General features: G+C 39.9%; 1 protein-coding gene across 2 annotated transcripts; it reads right to left on the bottom strand.

Annotated features, from left to right (window-relative positions):
- Nucleotides 1–1,824: 1,824 nt before the first annotated feature.
- Nucleotides 1,825–23,361, bottom strand: LOC105042152 (momilactone A synthase). 2 transcript variants are annotated; one of them, XM_010919264.3, is made up of 2 exons: nt 23,123–23,361; nt 1,825–2,786 (listed from the first exon to the last, which is right to left on the bottom strand). In XM_010919264.3, exon 2 carries the CDS (start codon nt 2,660–2,662, stop codon nt 1,973–1,975), a length of 690 nt encoding a protein of 229 aa, XP_010917566.1. In that variant the 5' UTR covers nt 2,663–2,786; nt 23,123–23,361; the 3' UTR covers nt 1,825–1,972. The 2 variants fall into 2 exon arrangements, with proteins under 2 accessions (XP_010917566.1, XP_010917565.1); XM_010919263.4 differs by having other exon boundaries at nt 1,825–2,753; nt 23,123–23,354.
- Nucleotides 23,362–23,903: the final 542 nt, after the last annotated feature.

Here is a 23,903-nt window from a genome sequence, read left to right as displayed (position 1 = left end):
CTATGATAATTTTTTTTTAATTTCTTAAGATTTTTTTGGACATCTTTTAAAAAAAAATTGAAATAAAAAATCTAAATTAATTTTTTTAATGAATTACAAATTTAAATCTTTATATTTTAAAATTCAATCAAAATTAAAATTTTTAATTTATTTACTAATTTCAAATCTTAAAAAACAAAATTTTTCATTTTTTCACGATTTTTTCCTTTATTTTTGGGTGGGAAAATTGGAAAACGCCATTTTGAATGACGTTTTTAAAAACGCCATTCAAAATGACGGTTTTAAAAGCGCCATTTGGAATGGCGTTTTTAAAAGCGCCATTCCAAATGGCGTTTCTTCCTTTTTTTTTTTTTTTTTTTTTTTTGGGACGATGCCACCGTGGAAATGAGGGGTGACATGGCAGGGAAAAAAACGCCATTCAAAATGGCGTTTTTCCCTCTTACATCAGTTTGGTAAATAAGTTTGGTTTGAATATATTTTGATAAAAAAGTTTTTTTTTCGTATTATTTAAAAAAAGAGCTCTTTATATGATCTACGCACTAGGTCTTTCTCCTTGTTAATCATCAACTAGCTTTTGGATCGAGTTGGTTTCATCTAATAATGGGCCTACTTGGATTTTGGATGTACTTCATGCTAGTACTTCTATTTTGAAGTGTCGTCGGGTATGGTCTCAGGTTTTGGATATATTGTCTTTATGCATCTCCTTGCTTCCAGGCTCCCAGCTAGTGATTTTAATTATATTTTTTATGCTAAAGATAAAAAAGGAAGGAAAAACCTCAATATTTAGCAAAGAGGAGTGGCCGGTGGCCAGCAAAAAAACTGCCAAAAATAGAGCCAAATAGGTGGCCCTTTTCTTGGTCGTTCTCAGGTCCCAAACTATTTGCCGATGGCTGGGGCTCCGGCTCTGACCAAGGGCTGATATGCAGGGAAGAGGCCGAGGGCTTTAGTGATGATCGCCAACGAAGGACATTGTCGGAATAAAGAAGAATAATAGGCCAAAAAGCACAAAAGTAGGGATTTTTCTTTTGATCGTTTTTCCAGCGAAATCAAATCATATCACAATTTAAAGCTTAAGAAAAGAGAAAAAAGCAAACAAAAGGAGATTGAGGCATATGTTGGCTCCGATGAGCTCTACAACTCCAAGTTCTAGTGGCAACAATGAAATGGAGTAGAGAACTCGAGGTGAAAAAGAGGGAGGAAGAGGAGATATGGAGGTTATTAGGAGAGGGTCTTGGTTGCGATGGCAAGCTAGGGGATGAGGAGGCCTTCTTATAGAAGAACCATTGGGTTCCCTTTCCTATTCTGGAGACCACCCTCATCCGACTCCCACCAAGAGTCGAAGAGCAAGAAGACTCCTATTGTAGATGGGATTCTTCTGTTGCTCCAATGCCGCCTAACCCAACCTGTTCCAGGCTGGTCAAGTGGACCGGGCCTTCTTCACATATGAAGGCGGGCCAAAAGGGCCGGGCCTCACAATGCATCTGCTGTGCCATGTTTCTCTACCATGCTTCTCTATCACACGTTACCGTCATGCATGCTCTACCCATGCTTATCCATCTATGTATTTCTCTACTGCAGCTTCCATGTTATATAAGCATGATGAACTGCATTTCCTCTGTTCGGACATCTGTTTGTTATTTTCTTCTTTACTGCCTTTCAGTGTTACAGGCTATACCTTCCACCGTAATTCTCCAAGGCAATTGCTGCATGCTGCTATGTTGTCATATTACAGCAGCAGGGTTGCTATTTTGGGCTGTAACTTTCACTTCTTCTTATGATAAATCAAGTGATCTTTTTACCAAAAAAAAAAAAAATCCTACTTCATGATCCAACCATGCATAGATAATTATATAAAGTTAGACTCCGGATTTAGCCATTGGACATCCTTGGTGCTTGAATTGTCAAACTGGACAATTTTTTTTCTGGACAAGCCCAAACTGTGAGGAAACAGTTTCCTCACCCATCCGAGTACCTAAACAAACCATGCACCATGCGAGGGATTCGTCGTCGTGAATCCTCCATCAACCAATAGGTTGACTCCACTCACGTATCTGGCTTCCTCGCTCCCCAGAAACAACACTGCCTCCGCCACATCCTCCACCTTGAGCCTCACCCCCTTGAGAATTGCATGCTTGTGCATGAACTCCTCCACCTCCTCCACTCCAATGCCGAACGATGTCGTCGCCAGCGGTGTCGCCACCCCGTACGGCGACACGCAGTTCACCCGCACACCGAATTGGCCGAGCTCCACCGCCGCGCTTCTCATCAGCCCCACCACCGCCGGCTTCGAACACGTGTACGCCGCCGAACCTATCCCCGGCGCCGCCGATGCCACGCTCCCTGTCATCACGATGCTTCCCCGCCGCGCCGGGATCATGACACGTGCGGCATGCTTCGTCCCAAGGTAGCTCCCCACCAGATTAATCCCCATCACCCTTTCGAAGTCTGCCTTCTCGGATTCCCGTATCTGCATGCACAGCGAGCCGGCGATGCCGGCGTTGTTGAACATGATGTCGAGCTTGCCGTGGCGAGAGACGGCGGCATCGACGGCGTCGCGGACGTGAGACTCGTCGGTCACATCGCAATGGACATAGGAGGCAACGGCGGAGCCCAAGGATTCACAGAGGGCTCGGCCCTTGTCATCCTGGATGTCGGCGATCATCACACGGGCACCGTGGCGGGTGAAGAGCTTGGCTGTGGCCTCACCGATCCCGCTGGCGCCGCCTGTGATCAGTGCCACCTTGCCTTCGAGCCTGCGTCAATCAGAACGGGACTACAAGGTGATCCTAAAAAGATATACATGACAAGTTTATTTTATGATAAAAATAATTTTTAATTTTTATTATATATATTTCTAAAAGTTTTTAGATAATAAAATTTATTTGTTTTCAACTAATTTAATGAACTACTGATTTATTTTCCTTTTCAAAAATTTCTAATTATACTGCAAAGAATAGGTCTAGAGTCCAGCATATGTTAGTGAAGAACGAGTTCGGATCCCCTACGGTGTATGGTTTGCACCGTAAAGAACCATACAAAGTTGGATATATTGTTCATCTTGAAAATAGATGGCTGTGTTACCACCCTACTATCTCATATATGATTAGTCTGCCAAATATGACAAACAACATAATGGACGATAACCATTTATTTCCAAAATATGAATGACCTCTCTGGTTATCTCCATTCAATTACCTAGCCTTCATGGCGCCTCCGTGGCGCAAAGCACGCTACTAAGAACTCTAGCTTGCAAAGAATGAAACTAAATTAATACAAGGCACCCAATGTAGGATGGAAGGAAAAGAGAAAACTATATTGGACACTTCTATAGGATGGAAGCCCGTAAACAATAAATTCAAAGGTTTTCAAATTGGGGAATGGATTGTATCTTTTGTATGAAAGAATTATTCAACTTGTAAAAATCTACTATTAGATCACCTATTGCACAAATTTCAAAGCATTCTAAACTCCATCATCCATCTACTTGGAGAGATCTTAAAGTGAGTGGATGATTGAATGGTGGAAGATGAATCATTCTTTGACACGAAAGACACAACCCAAAGTCCTTTTGGTTGCAGATGTCATATAAAACATTCCAATCCTTCGTCGAGGAAAGTTCTAGAGAATGGCAACCTGAGAAGAGTTATCTTTAAGAAAAGCTTGCAGTTTCTCTCGTTTCAAATTAATCGCCCAACAAAGGGAGAGGACCACTTGGTCCCAATCAGTTCCTTCTAGACTTTCATCTCTTCTCAAGTCAATCCCAAGGCCATCTTGCTTGATACCTTGGATAGTGGAAGGATGCCTCAAGCGAAAAACGATTTGAGACCTAGATTGTTAAAAAACATATGGCCGGACCAAAAGGAGGCCTCTCTTACCCGTAATTGGATCTAAAATTTTCTAAAATTAGAAAAAAAATATTTTTTTTATTTTATAATGATTTATGAAGAGAAGAAAATAAAGAAGATAACTAGAAATTAAACTACAGTAAGGATTGAATCTAAACTAAATGAAGCAAAGGAACTAGAAAGGATAACTAGTTGAATTTTCACCATTTGACTCCATTGTTTTGATGATAGTCCCATTTATCTTATCTCAACCTTCCCATATTTCTGTCAACATTGCAACAACTTCATGCCGAGCCTCTGGAAATTGCACCAACAGAAAAAGAAACCTTCGAATTGCGTGAATGTTATTATAGATTCACACATAGAAGACAGAGCCACACCACCTAGAATTCTCACAAAGTGGCACAAATCTTTGATTCAATTCACTATTCACTATTATTAAAAAGAAGAATACGATGGATTTTTATGATGTTCTAGAGCCTTACATTTATAGAAACTCATGAGATCACTAGAACTCAATGTGGACTTAAAAAATTACAAAGGAAAGCTTTTAGAAAGAAAATCTTTGCTTTGAGGATGATTTGAATGCTAAAGATTAACACATAATAACCTAACGACTGCCATTGGTTGAGTACAGGCAGTGCATGATATACTGTCCAATGACTCAGATCAACTTAGACTCCAAAACCAACTAATGACAAGGTTTCTTTTGCGCAAACTATATCATTGTCATTGATGGGCTTGTTACCATCCACATCCTAAGGAAAATAGATTTTGCTATTGATTCATAATCTCAAACTATAATTAACTTTGTCATTTGCCCTCTAATTGATGTAATTCAACTTGCATCAGAATGCCTATACTTGACAATAGTGACATATGAAATACCATGCAAAAATTCTGTTTGTATTTAGTTTTGATAAATTTTTGAAATTATTTTTACTTGCAAAACTTCCTAGCACTACAAATATCGAAGCCCTTTGGAAACTTGTAAGTACCTCCACATATTTATACCAGACCATCAATTTAGGATCTCTAGGGATCATTATTGGTGTTTTAAATATCCAATCGAAAAGAAAAAAGATTTTTCTCAACTTAATTCTCTTTAAAAAATTAGAAGAATAGAGAATAATTTCAAAAATAAGGCTTTATGGATTGATTTAAAACTGATATACATAGCCTTTATTTATAATAGTAAAGTCTATCCTTACATAATTCGAGTCGGATTACTTTTTCTAGTTTTTAAAAGGATAACGAGGTCTTCCCTTACATAATTCGATTGGATTGTTCTTCCTAGTTTCTAGAATATCTCTTTTACTCAAAATAAACATCTTGTACGAATAAACCTGAAAAAGTAAAAATTCTTCAGGAGATAGATTTCAGCTTCTACATCACTCTATCTTCTGTTGTTCCATGAAATACTTCTTGATTTGGAAGACACAACTAGTCAAAGTTTTATTTGAAAAAGAAACTTTCAGTTTGATTGGTCTATTTTAAATTTTAAAGGATAAAATTTAAGCGTGATCACTAGGAGCACAGCCTCCTAAAAGATTGGGCATCATGGTATAGATCTCAAAAAATATCTTTATTTTAAAAAAAAAACCATCTCTATGAGATAGTGGATGATTTGTAAGTTATGGCCTACAGAAGCTTGGCTTACGACTTAGCTTCCCGATGTCATAGATTCTGCTCCTGGACTTCATCCAGTGTTACTCGTAGCAACCAAAATGATCAACATCAAGTCTAAAAGATCCCCTTGGATCATTTGGTGATGCTACTTTGACCCTGTCATGGCCTTTAAGGTAGTGATTTTTCTAACTTGCTCCACCGTCCTAGCATGAAAATTTGGCTTTTAACAAATTGCATTAGATGTCCTACTAGGCTTCCTTCTTTCTGTGCCCCTTGATCGGATGAACCATAAGTTGGTCCCAAGTGCTCTTCATAACTTAATTGTAGTTGGTTTTGTATGAACTGCATACTACCCACCATCCAAAGATTCCTGAGTTCAAAAGCTAGATGTCAAGAAGATTTCTACTATCAAAATTACACCAAATGTGCGCTTATCGCTGTCATACCCTGGCTATCCATACATAGCCTTAGATTGTACTAATATAGTTTCAGTATCTTGGTAATACCTTTGTCATCCCATCTTTGATCGATGCAATTCAATTTATGCTAGAAAGTCAAGTGGATGAGGGATGTGATCAAACAGTTTCATGCTAAAATTATGGTTGTTTATATTTTTGATAAATATTTTAATTTTCTATTATATGTAAAACTTTCTAGTGCCACGAATATTTAAGCTCTTTGAGTAGATATACGTTAAGTTTTTCCATATATTCATGTTACACTATCAATTTAGACCATCCAGGGGTCACCATGATGCTTTACTACTACTTTAGCCTTGGCACAAGTTTTAAGACAGGCTTTTTTCTAGAATCATAATTTTAGGTCGTGGTCTTGTCACGACATCAATTAAATTTTCACTCTTTACCCTTAAGTCCAAGTTTTCGGCCTTGGAACTTCAAATAAAGAAGGTAGCATGGGTAGTACCGTTGAATAGTACCAGGGGATCCGTTTGAATTATGTTCATTTAAATAGTATCATTGTGCTTTGAGATTACCGCTGTGGCCTGTCTTTTTTTGATCACCGGCGATCTAGCCAGCCAGAGTGCTCATGGTCGTTGGAGATGATGGCGCATCCTTCCGTGAATCATCTGATGGCCTCGAAAATGGGTGTTGAGCCAGATTTGAATCGGAGAAGGACGGTGGATGGCCGTTCGATGTGGATCTCATCGGAGCCGTCGCCAAAGAAAGTGGAGGATCTCAGTAAATGGTACTCAGAGGTGGTCGAATTCCCAGAAGAGGAGTTAAGGGAGGAAGCGTCGAGTTGGATGGAGTCGACTGTGGTGGCTAGGTGTTTTGGCCAGAGGGTGGCGGCAGAGGCTATAGTGCAGGAATTTCGACTGCCTGCGGGGCAGACAAGCGAGATCGTGGGGCATGGGCTTAGAAGAGGTTTCTATCTCTTCATTCAAGGAGGCTGCAGAGCACGATCGGGTCCTCAACCGACCATGGGTGGTGGTTGGGCAGATAGTGGTTGTGGTGCCTTAGTGCCCTAATTTCCTTTCATCGAAAGGGCAATCAAGGCATCCTTTGTGTGGATCCGCTTACCAAAACTTCCAATAGAGTTTTGGGATGAGGCGGCTCTATGGAGACTGCTAAATCTAGCTGGTGAGTTCTTCTCAGTAGTCAATTGTATGGCTGAGAGGAGATAAGTTGGGTTCATATGGGCATGCGTCAAGGTGGATCTCTCTCGACCGCTGTGATCAGGAGTACTGATCATGCGTTTGGAGGGGCCCTTCTGGCAATGTTTCGTGTATGAGAACCTTGATGGTCTCTACTTTCACTACGGACGGCTACATGCGTTGGCGGAGGTATGCCAGGCCAGTGAGGAGGTGATGCATCGGCAGAGTTGAGCCCGAAGGTGGGTGCGCCGGTCGAAGGGGAGGAGCTGAGAGGGACGTCGATCGGCCCACGCTTGGGGCCTTGGATGCTGGCGGTGCACCGGTGGCAAGCCGATGTGTAGAGGTGGGACGTCCCAATGGAGAAGAATCCTAAGTCATCCCGGCCTAGCTCGAAGGGGACTCAGTCGGAATCGGGCCGGACAGACGCAGAGGATGGAATGGAGGGCTAGATCAAGCCCTCTAAGATCGCACGGCGACGATCATCCTCCCATTCCAAGGCAGATTTATCGATCGTTGTGGGAGGAAGGGGCTTTCTCAGGCCTTAGCTTGCGTGCGGATGGGGTCGTGAATCGGTTCGGAGTGTTGGGCTGTGACGTAGTAGTGGGCCAGACAGGGCCTGTCGAGGGTGTGCGGGCAGGGGGTTTTGAAGTAGGGCCTTCCAAACCCAAGAGGGCCCGGCCCTCTAATTCTGATATAGGTCGAGCCTCTCTGAAGCCTACCAGGCCGGTCCTAGGAAGCCCAAAAAAGGCCCCATTATGTCCAGCAAGGTGAAAGGCAAGGCTTTGATCTTTCTTGAGGCCATTAGGGAGTTGACAGAGGGCATTGGAGGCTTTAGAGGGTTTGTCTTCTCAGCCACTACCTTAGGGAAGAAGGACAGAGCCCTGGTCCAGCTGAAGATTATGGTGTCTGATCGGAGGGCTCCTACTATGGAGGGGCATTCGGTTCTTGGGCCTGGGCTCGAGCTTCAGATGGAGGGCTTCACCCCTGGAGGTGTGGCGGCAGAGGGCCTGGTGCGTAGGGAGGCATCGAATGTGGACCAGGGCCCCTCTTATGAGGATGCGATGGCCAAACTCAGGCAGGCCATCCATGATGAGGGGATGATTGTGGAGACGATAGACTTGGTGGATGATGGGGCTGGGGTGGATTCTAAGGGCAAAGGGGGTACGAGTGCCAGCCCCCTTTTTAGCAAGTCTTCTCCATGAGGATCTTGCTCTGGAACTAGTAGGGGGTGGGAAAGCCCTCCTTTTGGTCAACTATCGGCTGCTTAATCCAGTAGCATAGTCCAGATGCTTGTGTTCTATGCGAGACTCATCTATCCAAAATTAGGCTGGACCGGGCTAGACGGAGGATCCCTATGGCTTGGAGCTCTTATGCTGTGGAGTCTCGAGGTCTGTCGGGAGGCATCTTGGTGATATGGGGTCTTGGCTTAGTCAGAGTTAATGCTTTCCATCGATGTGAGCAGCAGGTGGTTCTTGTCATCACTGACCAGTCAGGGGAGCCTTGGCTCCTTTCTGGTGTCTATGCGAGCACTGAGCATAGGAACCGGAGGGTGCTCTGGACAGAGATTTCTAGACTCCTGATGCAGGGTGTGCCTTCTCTGATGGTTGGTGACTTCAATTATATCATGGGTCCCCATGAGAAGCAAGGCAGTAGGCAGTAGGAAGATAGCATAGAGTCCAAGGAGTTCAGAGATTTCATCAGTAGCATTGAGTTGATCGATTTGGATTTTACAAGCTCAAGGTTCACCTGATGCAACAACCGGCTTGGGTCAACTCGGATTTGGGAGATGATTGATTGGGCACTTGCTTCTACTGAGTGGATCCAATGCTTTTCAAGGTATTGTATTCAGCACCTATTGAAAATAGCCTCGGATCATTGTCTGATTCTTATCTCGACGGACGGTCTAGACCAGCCCAAGATCCTTTTCCAATTTGGGAAGTTCTAGACCTTATTCGAGATCTTGGAACTTGATCCGAGAGGTGTGGAGGATGCCAATCCAGGAGGATACGAGGTTTAGGGTGACCCATAGGCTAGAGCTGGTGAGACATAGACTTCTCAGATGGAACTATTTGGAGGTGGGTGATATCTTCTGACGGATCGAGCAAGTCGACACGAATATTAAGGAACTACAGCGAAGGGAGGACCAGGAGGAGGGCCTTCATGAGCCTGAGATGGGGGAGCTGAGAGATAAGTGTTAGAAAATTGCTACGATTTTATGTGTAATTTAAAAATTTTTCTAAACATCTATGCAGTGAAAATAAATAAATTAAAATATTTTTAATTTATTTACATATCTGATCTGATCTAAAAATTATAGTAAGGATCTTGATACGAACATACAACCATGATCTGAAATCTAAAAAAAAAATAAACAGTTAGAAAAATAAATTAGAGATCAGATCTCCATACCTCGGATCATGCGGATGTCCCGAGTTCTGATCGTAGCTGCATGCACATCTAACCTCTGCTGGTATCTATATGGAGATACCTGATCGAAGCATCGAGATCACTGATGTGCTAACACCTTGCAGATCTCGCTCCTAATCCTTGGATCTAGATCTCTTCTTCAAGATCTTGAAGAAGGAGATCGCTGCGCAAACTCTTTCACGCAGATCCGATGGGATCTGAACCAGATCACTATGAAGAGAAGAAGAACCCTTCTTCTTCTCTTCTGCTCTCTCTTTTCTCTTCTTAGATCTGATCACCATTAGATCTGAGCATTGGATGAAGGGGAGAAGGGAGGAGAAGGTGTTGGAAAGAAGTTTTGATGTAAGAAACAAGACTCCTCTCTATCTCACGCATGCCTCCTCTTCTCTTTTATTTTTTTGTTGCACCAGCCACCACAAATCTCATGCCCAAACTCTTCTAAACACCCAAGAGATCTAATCTCTTTAAATCATAGGTGTTCAAATCTAAATCAATGGATAGAAGGGCTTTGAGATAAGGGAAGAAAGAAGGAGAGATGTCTCACGCACACAACTAGCGCACGCCCTCCTTTCTCTAATTTTTTTGTTGCACAAAAAAAAAATCTTCTATGCCCCAATAAGATATATTTTTATCTTATTTCGAATCATATTCAAATAAAAAAAATTTGGATGAGAAAGAATTCTAGATAAGGTGGGGCGCCAACTATTGAAGCCCCCTCTCCTTCACACGCACAAGAGAAAAAAAGCACAAGAAAAACCATTGCCCCTCTTCCCTCTTGGCATGAAATCTAGAGGGAGAGTTTCAGAGAATCTGGACTCTCCGAATCATGATTCTTCTGGTTCAAGTTGGATTTTAATCGAGTTCAAATCGAGCCTGAAACGATCTGAATTCGAAAAGACGGTTAAGCCTGATCCAATCAAGCTTGAAATCTAAATCTGATTTGAATAATTGAACCCAATTAATATTAAATTAAATTAAATCTAATTTAAATTAATTAAAACTTAATTTATAATTTAATCAACCTCAATAAAATTATAACATTTATAATTAAGTCCCTGCGCTAACAATTAGTAGCTGTTAAAACTGTAACGATTACAAATTAGTAGTTTTTAAAATTCAAACTATCAATCTGATTGATAATTCGAATATGATTCAAGCCATTGATCAGATCATGCTCCTTTCGTGTGTGACCCCTCAGATTCTATTCTGTCTGATAGTGAGATATACCATGATCTCCACCACAGTATCATCGAAACTCTTTTCGATGGGCTAGAACGATTCCAACTTACCTCAACAAAGATCGTTAATCCGAAAATGATCTTAGTGAGTTCTCACGATCTATCAGTGACGTCTAGCAACATGTAGTGGCAATCTAGTAGAATAGAAAAGTGAATCCCTAGGTGCAGTTATCATATGATACAATCTCTCTATCATGAGTCTCGATTTGACGGATGTGATGGAGAACTCATCAAATCCCATCGTCAGTCATATGCTAGATTGGCTCAACTCGAGTTCATCTGTGAATCTCGAAATTTTTTTTCAGTATTCATACTTACTTTGATCAGAGATTTTCTGAACTCAGTCTTACAAATCGCATAGAACTTCTCCTTTTCTATCAAGATCGATAGATTCCATCTACGTGCATCCTACTCCAAACAGCGAACCTGAACCTATAATAGCCAACATATACAGTAAGGACCTAAATGGCTAGGGACTAAGAAAATGTGTAATCAAACTATGTAGCCTTGCTGCGAATAGCCAACACACCATAGGTCAAAGGACTAGTCACACTACTACAGCATCGAGAAGATCACTGACGAGTGAGTAGACATCCAAGTAGTTTTTCATGTTGGTCATGCTCAGTGCAAGTTGTTCTCTAACAATCACTTGCACTCTCATCCCAGTGTCTCTACACTGTAGACTCGAGACTCATCTGTCCTAAAGAGAGATGATCCGTATACCGATCTTGAATGGATTCATCACTGTCCTCCATGACGATCCTTCGAACGGGAGCATTTAAAAATTAACCACTAATGATGTATGTCTCAAATTCTCAATACCTTGAGAATATACAAAATCATCTTTGTTAATTTGTAGAATAAATCATGGACACATAAGACATGATTGGTTATAAAGACTGTCAATCAAGTACAAAATATGCCCTAGAAAAAAGTATGTGTCAACCAAGATTAGCTTCTTGGGCACACATCTAACAAACTCTCACTTACATTAAAGTCAATCTGCCATATACCTGAATCCCATCTTCTGAAGACAGGCTTCGATATTTAGCTAGCTAAGTGACTTGGGCCTACTATATCTATGTGGAGTCTACTCTCTATACCTCCTTGTATTTTTACTTGAGATAATCACGTATATCCTAGTTCTATGTGGAACTTTTGGTGAGACTTTGGCTCCTTAGCAAGGATTATGGACCATTATCTTTGCAGTACAATGTCATAGCATCCAATGGTATGACATCTAGTTCTACAACTATCATAAGAACCAGAACGCATCCTGCACATCTATAGCATATTCAGCTTCCATTGGTCGATTGTTTGGAACCTTTTCAACATATCGAACCAACATAACTCAAGAATATATGCTGATATAGACATTCTACCATCAACTGTATCCTCCAACTCTTAGCTCTAACCCTTTTTCAAAGATGAGAAATAATCCCTTAGTACTTCTCAAGTACTCAAAAATATTTTTCATAGTAATCCAATGCTCCTAGCCTGGATTCGACTAATATCTGCTCATAACTTTTACAACAAGATATACCAAGTCGAGTACATAGTATGGCATACACCTATGTCCAAGAGGATAATGGATCCCTTTTGAAAGTTTCAATGCTGAACCCTTTTAGCATCTCTTCTATGTACTTATCTGTAAAAAATAAATATCTTTTCAGGATCTATCTCTATAGATCTTTATTTCTAGAATGTTTGACCTAACTCTTTGAAAAAAAAATTCTATATGTAACCACATCATAATCGATGTCAATATGGGATCCCCCAACTGACTTTCATGTAACTACATGATTCCTCATATCACATCGTTGTAGGATTTTTAGAATCATCCCTATGTTCCCAATCTTCCTCGAAAAATATTTTTTCTGAATCTTTTGTAAGAATACCAAGTACCTTTCTAAAGGATAGAGGATCCTACTAGATCTATGAGGTGGAGAATTTACTATATATACTGGCTCATCTTAAATAGATTGTACAAGTTCTGTGACTCGTTATTCTTCAGAGATTTTTTTTTTGAGTTCATCCTCCCACTGTCTTCAAAAAATAGTATGATTGCTCACAATCACATTATGAACCACCGGAAAGAGAAAGTAACATCCCAAATCCTTTTGGAATATCCCATAAATAAGTTCTCACAGATCTATCTTCTAACTTGTCCACCATATCATATCTCATATGGTGTGGTGAAATCAACTTTAGAGAAAATCTAATTTAAATTTCAAAAATTAAATCTTACTTCTAAAAAAATAATAGTTAAATTAGTTACATTTATGATGGACTGGACCATATCTCATATAACACCATTGCTCCTCACATATACACCATTGAGCTAAGGTGTATCAGGAGAATTTCATCATGAAACTATGTCATCCTTTTAGATAACCGACAAATTCTTCATTTGGTATTGTATTCTCGATCTGATCGAAGTACTTTTAAAAATTTTTGATTTATCCTTTCTACTTCACATCTGAATTCTTTAAACCTTTCAAAATCTTTCAGATTTATATCTTACATACATACCTATACCATGATAGTTCATCGATAAAAGTGATGAAGTAGTGATAACCTCCTAGTCTGGCTCATCAAATGGGCTATGCACATCGTATGTGTACTAAGATAAGTATCTTAGTAGTCTTATCCCTTTAACTGATAAAGGACAGCTTGGTCATTAATCTTCAAAGAGATGATTTACAGAGATATGACTTAACGGTCCATGAGCCCAAAGGCCCATTTTCTTCAGTCAGTAAATCATTTCTTCTCATACATGATCTAGTCAAAAGAGCCATCTGTATACTTCAGGTTATTTAGTTTTGGATCTCTCAGATCCAATGGCATTCACTATTTGCTCAAATAAGTTCACAAATGCATCACCATGCAAATGATAAAGAATTAAATCCAAATGATAATTACCAAGATTAGGTGCCCATGGTCTAATGCAACTTTTACACTATTGTCGACTCAAAAGAGTCACTTCACCTTCCCTCAGTCCTCTTCCTTCCTTAGACCTTATATTAAAGTGCATAATATATACTAAAGTCTAATGAAAATGAAAAAACTGTAAGATCAATTTTGAGCAATTTGACATATCTCTCAAAGGCATGTCAATATTTCTTTAAGTTTTTCAGGTATGTACCTCTGAACTTTTCAAAGTCCCTTAGTTACTAACATATTAACCAATTTAGTTAAGGTGCTATAATATTTATTCATATAATAGTTTCACAAACTATCTGTATGAATTAAAAATTATAGGATCAAATTCATTAGTAATTTCTTATACATGGTCATATCGAGCTTTTCAAGCTCTTTAATATCCTTGATTATCGATCATGGACAAACTGTCCATCACGCATCTCATGCACTGTGCGACTCTGATCATCTCATAACTATTACAGATGAATCATCATGTCATTGACAGTCTATATGTCTTTATGCATATATTGAATTTCATCAACTATGGAATCTAATTTATAACACCTAACCTAATTGTCAATGTCCAATCATTTGTCAAGTATAACTCGTTGATCATGGATTGGACAAGCTGATGACATTGGGTTAATCCGATCAAGAATCATGGTTTAATTTTTAAAAACTAAGAACTATTCTTAGATTTCTAAGCCAGAATATATAATTGATTTCGATTAAATAGTTGATATCTAAGATTCGAGCTAGAGGGTTGGAAGCTAAAGAACTGATCATAGAGAGTAAAGATTTAATTAGATGATTGTACTTATAATAGTTTGTTCTAGAAACTTTAAAAATAAATAAAGGCTTTCACTAATTTTTTGAGTCTCTCACACTCTTCAGATGGAGAAACGAAAATTCTAATGCGATAAGTGGTTCCAGTGGGTACTGCGGTCCCATCGATGTACGATACCTCACCTAACAATTATTGATGACACGTATATCAATGTATGGATAACTTTTTATCCAGATGCTTCTCCAAGCATGTTGCAGCGACTTGGTCTCTAAGTTCTGTGGCCTCACCTAATAGTTATTGATATATTTCTTAGTTAAGTCCGATCCACCGTTCATCAATGAGTACAAAGCCATCTTAGGTCTCTCATCTAACAGTTATTAGGCCCAACTCCATCTTTACCTCAGGATATTTAATGTCAATAGAGTGGTTGTGCCTTTTCGATGCAACCAAACCACTGTAACCAGCCAAGAACGATCAACGTCGAAAAAGGCACCTGTATCTCTACAACGGTAGAAGATCAGTAGACTTAATATTTAGTGAGGAGATTTGAGTTCAGATCTCTTCTAATTAGTCACATACATCTAATGTAATAACTAATCTGATTTGAATCAGCATATTTCATGTCTGACCAATCTAATCGGCATGGGTGAACTCGGATCAACAAGTAACCTAATACAAAACATAATTTTCCAAGATGGCTAGATAAGTAAAGATGAGTGAGAGTCCCCCCATTACTTTTCTTAGACACCAACGAATTGAATAGGTCAGATAATGGAACCAATTAAATAGTCAATATCTAATACTTGTCTTAGACACCAAATTGGTTGATTAGAATCAATTAGATTAACCTATGATCCGAGCTCAAATCACGGAGCCAAATTCGATCTTGACTTAATCAATTCACATCACATGTGAATCAATTTGACCAACTACAACTAAATTCAATTTTGAGTCTCTTTGACCTAATCCCAACCAACTCTTGATTAGATTCGATCAACTACTCAAAATCAAAAAAGAGTCTAATCTGATCTAATCAATAATCCTAGTTGTAGTTTAATCTCTAAACCTAATTTGTTCAACCCATACCCAAAGTCCATATTTTATACATTGAAATTTAGATCTTAAATTTATAATTTTAGATCTTATAATTTTAAATCTTAATTCTCAATTAAGTGCATTATGTACATGGGTTTAAGTTTAGATCTCGAAATATTTTCTAATCTAAACCATTTTATTGTATCTCATACAATATGATTGTCTGCAGAATCAAGTCGATTCATCCTGGTACACAAATCAACTTGTCATAGTGAGTAGGCACACACTGAGATAAATAAAAATTTGTAGACCTAGCCTGCATAATTGAGTCGGTTCATCAGCAAATGAACCGACCTACCAGGATCATGAGTCGACTCCAACAAAAATGAGTCAACTCGTCTCAACAACTCGAGTCGACCCAATTGAGAATCGAATCGACTCCACAGGTATACCAGTCACAGTTTCATATCTTCATGCAAACAAAGCCTAGGATTTTGGATCTAGGATTTTGCAGAAATTAAGTTTTAGATCGTGTGTCAAATAATATATCAAATATAATATTTTTATGATATAAAATATATAAAAATATATATATAATCTGATTTAAATCTTAAATATGTATCATATACAAATTTTTTGTTCATCGTTCATCTTCATGGGAAACATCACAATCGGCACCCCTATACGTCATAAAAGAGAACCCATCAAATAGACAAAAGAGAGAATTTAATCCCTTCATCATCTTATGACCAGACGGCCATGGTGATTATTTCAATTCAATTACTAAGCTACTAAGAATTTAATCTAACATATCACATATATAATCAATTAAAAATCAAATCTAATTATCTTTCATATGTCAAACATATGAATAATAACTATGAAACTATGCATGTAAGAAAAATTTCAGCAATCATACTAGACCCAAATTAAATCTTAATTAATATTTTCAGATCTAAAATCAATTTCAGATCTGAATAATTCATGATTTATTTCAGAACTAAAATAATTTTAGATCCAAAATAATCCTATAATCATATTACAGTATGTAGAAAATTTAGATCTAACCTTAATCGATATTCTACATCATTCTAGGACAACCGTTCAGCATAACAAGATTATGCCAGGACAACCTTATTTCAGAATGAGTAGATCATCAAACTAACCTTCAGATCTGATTTTTATAAATCAGATTTTAGATCTGAGGAGTTTTCATATTCGTATCAGAATCTATGCTCTGATACCACTGTTAGAAAATCGTTATAGTTTTATACGTGTAGTTTAAAAATTTTTCTAAACATCTATGCAGCAAAAATAAATAAATTAAAATATTTTTTATTTATTTATATACTAGATCTAATCTGAAAATCGTAGTAAGGATCTTGACATGAACATGCAACCATGATCTGAAATCTGAAAAAGAAAATAAATAATTATAAAAATAAATTGAAGATCAGATCTTCATACCTCGGATCATGTGGATGTCCCAGATTCTGATCGCAGCCACACACGCATCCAGCCTCTGCTGGTATCCATACAAAGATGTCGGATTGAAGTATCGAGATCATCGATGTGCTACGACTTTGCAGACCTCGCTCCTCATCTTTGGATCTAGATCTCTTCTTCTAGATCTTAAAGAAAGATATCACTGCACAAACTCTTTCATACAGATCCGATGGGATCTGAGTCAGATCACCATGAAGAGAAGAAAAATTCTTCTTCTTCTCTCTTTTACCTCTTCTTAGATCTGATCACCATCAAATCTGGGCATTGGATGAAGGGGAAAAGGGAAGAGGAGGCATTGGAAAGAAGTTTTGATGTAAGAAAGAAGAGTCCTCTCTATCTCACGCATGCCTCCTCTTCTCTTTTATTTTTTTTTTTGTCGCACCAACCACCACAAATCTCATTCCCAAACCCTTCTTAACGCCCAAGAGATCTAATCTCTTTAAATCATAGGTGTTCAAATCCAAATCAATGGATAGAAGGGCTTTGAGATAAGGGAAGAAAGAAGGAGAGATGTCTCATGCACACAACTAGCACACACCCTCCTTTCTCTAATTTTTTTGTCACATAAAAAAAATATCTTTCACACCCCAATTAGATATATTCTTATCTTATTTTGAATCATATTCAAATAAAAAAAAATTGGATGAGAAAGAATTCCAGATAAGGTGGGGTGCCAACTATTGGCGCCCCTTCTTTTTCACACGCGTAAGAGAAAAAAAGCATGAGAAAAACCATCGCCCCTCTTCCCTCTTGGTGTGAAATCTAGAGGTAGAGTCTCTAAAAACTTGAGCTCTCCGAATCATAGTTCTTCTAGTTCAAGTTGGGTCTTAATCGGGTTCAAATCGAATCCGAAATAAACTGAATTCGAAAAGGCTGTCAAGCCTAATCCAATCAAGCTTGAAATCTAAATCTAATTTGGATAATTGAATCCAATTAATATTAAATTAAATTAAGTCTAATTAAATTAAATCTGATTTAAATTAATTAAAATTTAATTTATAATTTAATTAGTCTTAATAAAATTATAATATTTATAACTTAGTCTCTGAGCTAACAATTAGCAGCTGCCAAAACTGTAACGATTACCAATTAGCGGTTTCTAAAATTCAAACTATCAATCCGATTGATAATTTGAATATGATCCAAGCCATTGAACAGGTCATGCTCCTTTTGTGTGTGATCCCTCAGATTCTATTGTCTGGTAGTGAGACATACCGTGATCTCCATTACAGTATCATCGAAACTCTTTTCGATGGGCTAGAGCGATTCCAACTCACCTCAACAAAGATTGTTGATCCGAAAATGATCTTAGTGAGTTCTTACGATCTACCAGTGACGTCTAGCAATATGTAGTGGCAACCCAGCAGAACAGAAAAGTGAATTCCTAGGTGCAGTTATCATGTCATACAATCCCTCTATCGTGAGTCCCGATTTGATGGAGGTCATAGAGAACTCGTCAAATCCCATCGTCAGTTATATGCTAGATTGGCTCGACTCAAGTTCATCTATGAATTTCGTGAAAATTCTTTTTCAGTATTCATACTTACTTTGGCCAGAGATTTTTTGAACTTAGTTTTACAAATCACATAGGACTTCTCCTTTTTTATCAAGATCGATAGATTCTATCTAGGTGCATCCTACTCCAAATAACGAACCTGAACCTATAATAGCCAACATACATAGCAAGGACCTGAATAGCTATGGACTACAAAAATGTGCAGTCAAACTATGTAGCCTTGCTGCGAATAGCCAACACACCATAGGTCAAAAGACCAGTCACACCACTGCAGCATCGAGAAGACCACTGACGAGTGAGTAGACATCCAAGTGATTTCTCATATTGGTCATGCTCAATGTAAGTTATTCTCTAACAACCACCTGCACTCTCATCCCAGTGTCTCTATACTGTAGACTCGAGACTCATCTGTCCTAAAGGAAGATGATCCATGCATCGATCTTGAATGGATTGATCACTATCCTCCATGACGATCCTTCGATCGGGAGCATTTAAAAATTAACCATTAATGATGTATGTCTCAAATTCTCAATACCTTGAGAATATATAAAATCACTTTGTTAATTTCTAGGACAAATCATAGACACATAAGATATGATTGATTATAAAAACTACCCATCAAGTACAAAACATGTCCTAAAAAAGCTATGTGTTAACCAAGATTGAATTCTAGGGCACACATCTAACAGTAAGCTCTCTGAGCATCACTCTCTTCTGAGGCAGCAGAAGACATTATGGAAGTAGAAATCCAGAGTTCAATGGATTCGGGAGGGGGATCGAAATACTAGATTCTTCTATCAGTCCACCATAATTTAGAGGTCCGCCAATCGTATCAAGTAGTTGCAGAGGAGCGATGGCAGTACTGTAGATGATAGTAGAGGGATCCACACGGAGATTCTCTAGTTCTTCAGAGATCGGTGGGCGGCATCTCTTGGCGAGGACTACCCCATCCTGGGTGTCCAGCCGGTGGCCGATATCTCCTCTCAGGAGAATGATACTCTGACTAGCCCGATATCTTCAGAGGAGGTGCATGGAGCCCTCTGATCACTTAGAGAAAATAAGGCCCCAGGGTCGATAGCTTTCCTCCGCTATTCTTCCGTCGGTATTGGACGATCATCCGAGAGGAGGTGGTGGAGGTGTACTGGTGGCTTTTGAGCTTAGGGACATTTCGATGGAGTGGAAGCGGACCCTGGTCATCCTCACTTCGAAGCGATCTGATGCTTCAACCCCAGGCTACTTCAGACCTATCAGTCTTTACACCACCCTCTACAAGGTGTATGCGAGAATTTTGGTTGGACGTCTGAAGCCATTGATGCCTCGCATGATCAGCTCAGAGTAGAGCACTTTCGTTGATAGTCGATCTATCATCGACAATGTTATGTTGGCCTAAGAGTTTATGCATGACCTCCAAAGAGCTCCTTGTCGCCACAATCTCATGGCAATCAAGCTGGATATGGAACGAGCATATGATCAGATGAGTTGGTCGTTCTTTTGGCAGATGCTCCAAGAGCTGAGGTTCGAAGAGAGATGGATTGACTGAATCATAGACTACATTGAGGCCCCCAGCTTCACCATCCTTGTCAGTGGCATCCCGATGGAGTTCTTTCATTCTTCTGTTGGTCTTCATCAAGGTTGTCCCCTTTCTCCCTACCTGTTCATTTTATGCGCTGATGCCTTATCCAGGACATTCAGAGTAGTGATTCAGGGGCAGACCCTGGAGCTGTATTGGCCTACCCCTGGTGCCCAGCCACACTCGCATCTTCTCTTTGCAGATGATTGCCTCTTCATTGGATAGACCTTAATTTAAAATGTGGAGTGCTTCGCTTCTATTATCGAGGCTTATTGTCGAACATCGGATCAGCTAGTCAACATTTAGAAGTCTGCGGTCATCTTAAGCCCAAGGACGAAGTCCCAGGTGCGACTGGTGATCAGAAAGTGTCTGAGGATTCGGGAGCAGACGAGAATACTGACCTATCTTGGAGTTTCAATCATAGGCCGTCATCTTAGGCAGGCAGAGTGTAGACTGCTGGAGTAGTAGATCTAGGAGCATCTTCAGGGCATTGGTGAGATCGGTACTGAGCTCTCTTTCGATGTACCTTATGACCAACACGATCATGCTAGTTGCTTGCATTAGAGGGATGGAGCAGTAGATTCACAACTTCTTATGGGGATCCAGATGCGATCGTCAACGTGTCCATCTATTGTCCTGGGAGGTAGTATGCCAACTTGTGTGGGATGGTGGCCTTGGGATCTATTCTTTGGTGGCAAGAAGGGAGGCTCTGATTGCCAGACATGCGGCCAGATTCTTGATCCAGCTGGACTACTTATAGAGTAGGGTGATGAAGGCCCGCTACGACGGATGGAGCCAGGAGACCCCCATCTAGGCTACCCGAGGTTGCTCGTTCATCTGGAGAGAGATTTGTGCTTGGGGGATCCGATATTATGGATCAGATCAGATACTTGATTAAAGATGGATGCTTGAGAGAGGTAACCCAAGATGCCTGGATTTCGACCACTCCTCTCTCTCGATAGCCAACCTTTATCAGCAGTGAGGTGGAGGATCGCATGTGGATGTCTGACCTCATTACTGTCGACGGCTCAGGCTAGAGAGTTCAGGAGATCAGTCAGTATTTTTGGGATCCTTTGGTGGAGCAGATCCTTGCCATCCCAATTCCGGTGCACCCCAGTCAAGATGCGAGGGTCTGGGGTCATTCTTGCTGCATGAAGGTTCCATTAAGGGACCTCTCCTAGTTGTATGGATTGGCGCCGATCAAGAGGATCGAGACTGCTTGGATTTGGAGAGTTGCTGCTCATCCTAAGGTGAGGATGTTTTTATGAAAACTTGCCTGGAACCGGCTTCCCACACAGACACTTCTCAAGGATAAGGGCATGGAGATTCTGACCGTATGTCTGGTCTGTGGGATGGAGGAATCTACTCAACACACCATTCTGCACTGCCTTAGGGTGAGGGTTATTCGAAGACAGGCGGACGGCTATCCATGGAAGACGAGTATTGACCTATGGCTGGATTCTTTCTTGGTGGGCTACATCCGTCAGAGCGTGACCGACAGGACGACCGCGGTTGGTGGTCGAATGGCTTACATCACTTATCAGATTTGGCTATCGAGGAGTAGCTTTGTCTTTGATGGTGGGTGATTCCTACTCGTCAGGTGATAGAGAGAGTTATTTGTCTTGCTCTGGAGTATTGCCAGTTTGATATTGCCACTTAGTCCCTTAACAACCTCGATTCCTGGAGCTCCCTGGCTGCCCCGGCAGTGACCCACAAGGTACTTTCCATCTCTTGGGAACCCCTCTCTTGGAGTTTATCAAGGTGAATTTTGATGGCAGTGTCAGGCCCAGGAGAGGCAGTGCGGGCTTCGTCATTCATGGTCATAATGCTAGACTCTTGACGGCTGGTGGTTCCCACCTCTTTGAGCCTTTTGTCCCAGATACGAAACTTCATGCCGCCTAGATAGGTGTTATCTTCACCAAGCAGCAGCTTCACATGGAGAGGATCTACCTTGAGGGTGACTCTGCTACCGTCATTGCTTGGATCTAGGGAGGCGCAAGGCAGCTCGAGGTTCATTCGCTTATCCAGAATGTCTGGACCTCCCTCCGTCAAGCTGTTGCGGTCAAATTTCGGCATGTTTATCAAAAGGCCAATACTGCAGCAGATTGGGTAGTGGTATTTGTTGTGGAGTACTTCGGTGATTGGATCTGCAGACAGGATGAGGATTGCCTATGGACCCTGTGGAATTTTGTGTATCTTAATCTTTTAGACTACTCTCACGTCAGATTGGTGTGACCATCCGTCTATATAAAAAAGAAAAAAAAGAAGATAGCATGAGCAAGACTTGACAAAAAATAAGTTTTATGAAAAATAGCATAGAACCTGTGGTTTACATACTGCACCGCACCTCTGGTGCACTTATGGATGTCGTCCATCACAAGATGGATGGCAGCATAGAAATATAGGCGGTGCGATACATGCCGCATGGATTGTTTAATAGCCGTCGATCCTTCAAAAGATGTTATGTACGGATGCATCATGTTCTACGGTGCCACATGCGCATTGCATGAGATCTATGCTCATTGAAAAATCTTCCGTCCGTACATTATCCCTAAAAAAACTCTCCGCCGTGACCTACAAGGATCAGGTTGCATCAAAAAGCCCCGAAATTTAAAATGACATCCTTCGGTGTCATAAACCGAGTTCGAGATAAAATAGAAGATCTATCCCTGAGCTTTATTTCACTAGAGTAGAAACACTTGGTGAGGTTTCTCCATGAAACACCAACTTCAGTACAAAAGTGCCTTCAACATTTACTCAAGACAATTTCTGCTAAAAAAAAAAAACATTTACTCAAGACAGCGGTATTCATTTCCTCAAGTTTCTTGATACGAAGATCAAAGTGTCTTGCTTTTACTTGCACAAAGGGAACCAAGAAACTAGCTAGGCAAGCGAAGTGAAACACGGAATTAAACATTATGATTCTACATGCTATCGAGAGATACTTGCCCCTTTCATTTAAAAAATATCAAACTGTGCCTTCTACGATTATTTATCATACACAAAGTAATCTATTTTGTGATAGCACATACCTTCCTGCTGCGGAGGTGAGCACGGAGGTGATTCCCATGGCTGGTTAGAGGATATTGGAGAGGAGAAAGGCGGACTCGAAAAGCCACCCATCAGCTATGATCATTTCAATCTTGGCTTTTTCTTTTCCACCGACAGGCCAGCTGTTGGCTGCTCCCTTTCATTATTGTTGGTTTATTTATTTTTTTTTTTTTTGAAGTGAGGAATTGTTGGAAAAAGATAAAAGACAAAGAAGAAGAAGGTAGAATTAGTTCTCTGCAATGAGAATTTTATAAAAAATAAAAGTTAACATGACTTTTTGTTGAAAGGAGACTTTATTAAAAAATGTTCAGTGAAACTTGAATACGGTACCTTTTTTATAGGCATTCATGGTATCAGACTTTCCTATCCATTACTAACTAACATTCCACTATAAGTCATGGCCTTCACACTCGACAATATGACAGCCACTAACTCCACTAAATAACTAAATATATTATGAGAGATATGTACAAAGGCCACATTCCTATTTTCTAGTGCACTTTGAATCACCAGTTACCCACGTTCAACACTCCCCCTTGATTCAAAGTTGCATACACCAAAGAGTGATCGGAAGTAGAAATGCTTGTTATAAGGAAGTGACTTAGTAAAAATATCTACAACCTATTCATGTGTATTGCAGTACTTTAGCTCCACCAGTCCTTTAGCCACCAAATCACGAATAAAATGATGTCGAATGTCGATGTGCTTTGTTCTTCCATGAAAAATTGGGTTCTTTGTCATTGCTATTACTGCTTGATTGTC

The sequence above is a fragment of the Elaeis guineensis genome, chromosome 9 (assembly GCF_000442705.2).
Source record: "Elaeis guineensis isolate ETL-2024a chromosome 9, EG11, whole genome shotgun sequence".
Taxonomy (NCBI): Eukaryota; Viridiplantae; Streptophyta; class Magnoliopsida; order Arecales; family Arecaceae; genus Elaeis; species Elaeis guineensis.
This window is presented reverse-complemented; position numbering and strand designations above follow the sequence as displayed.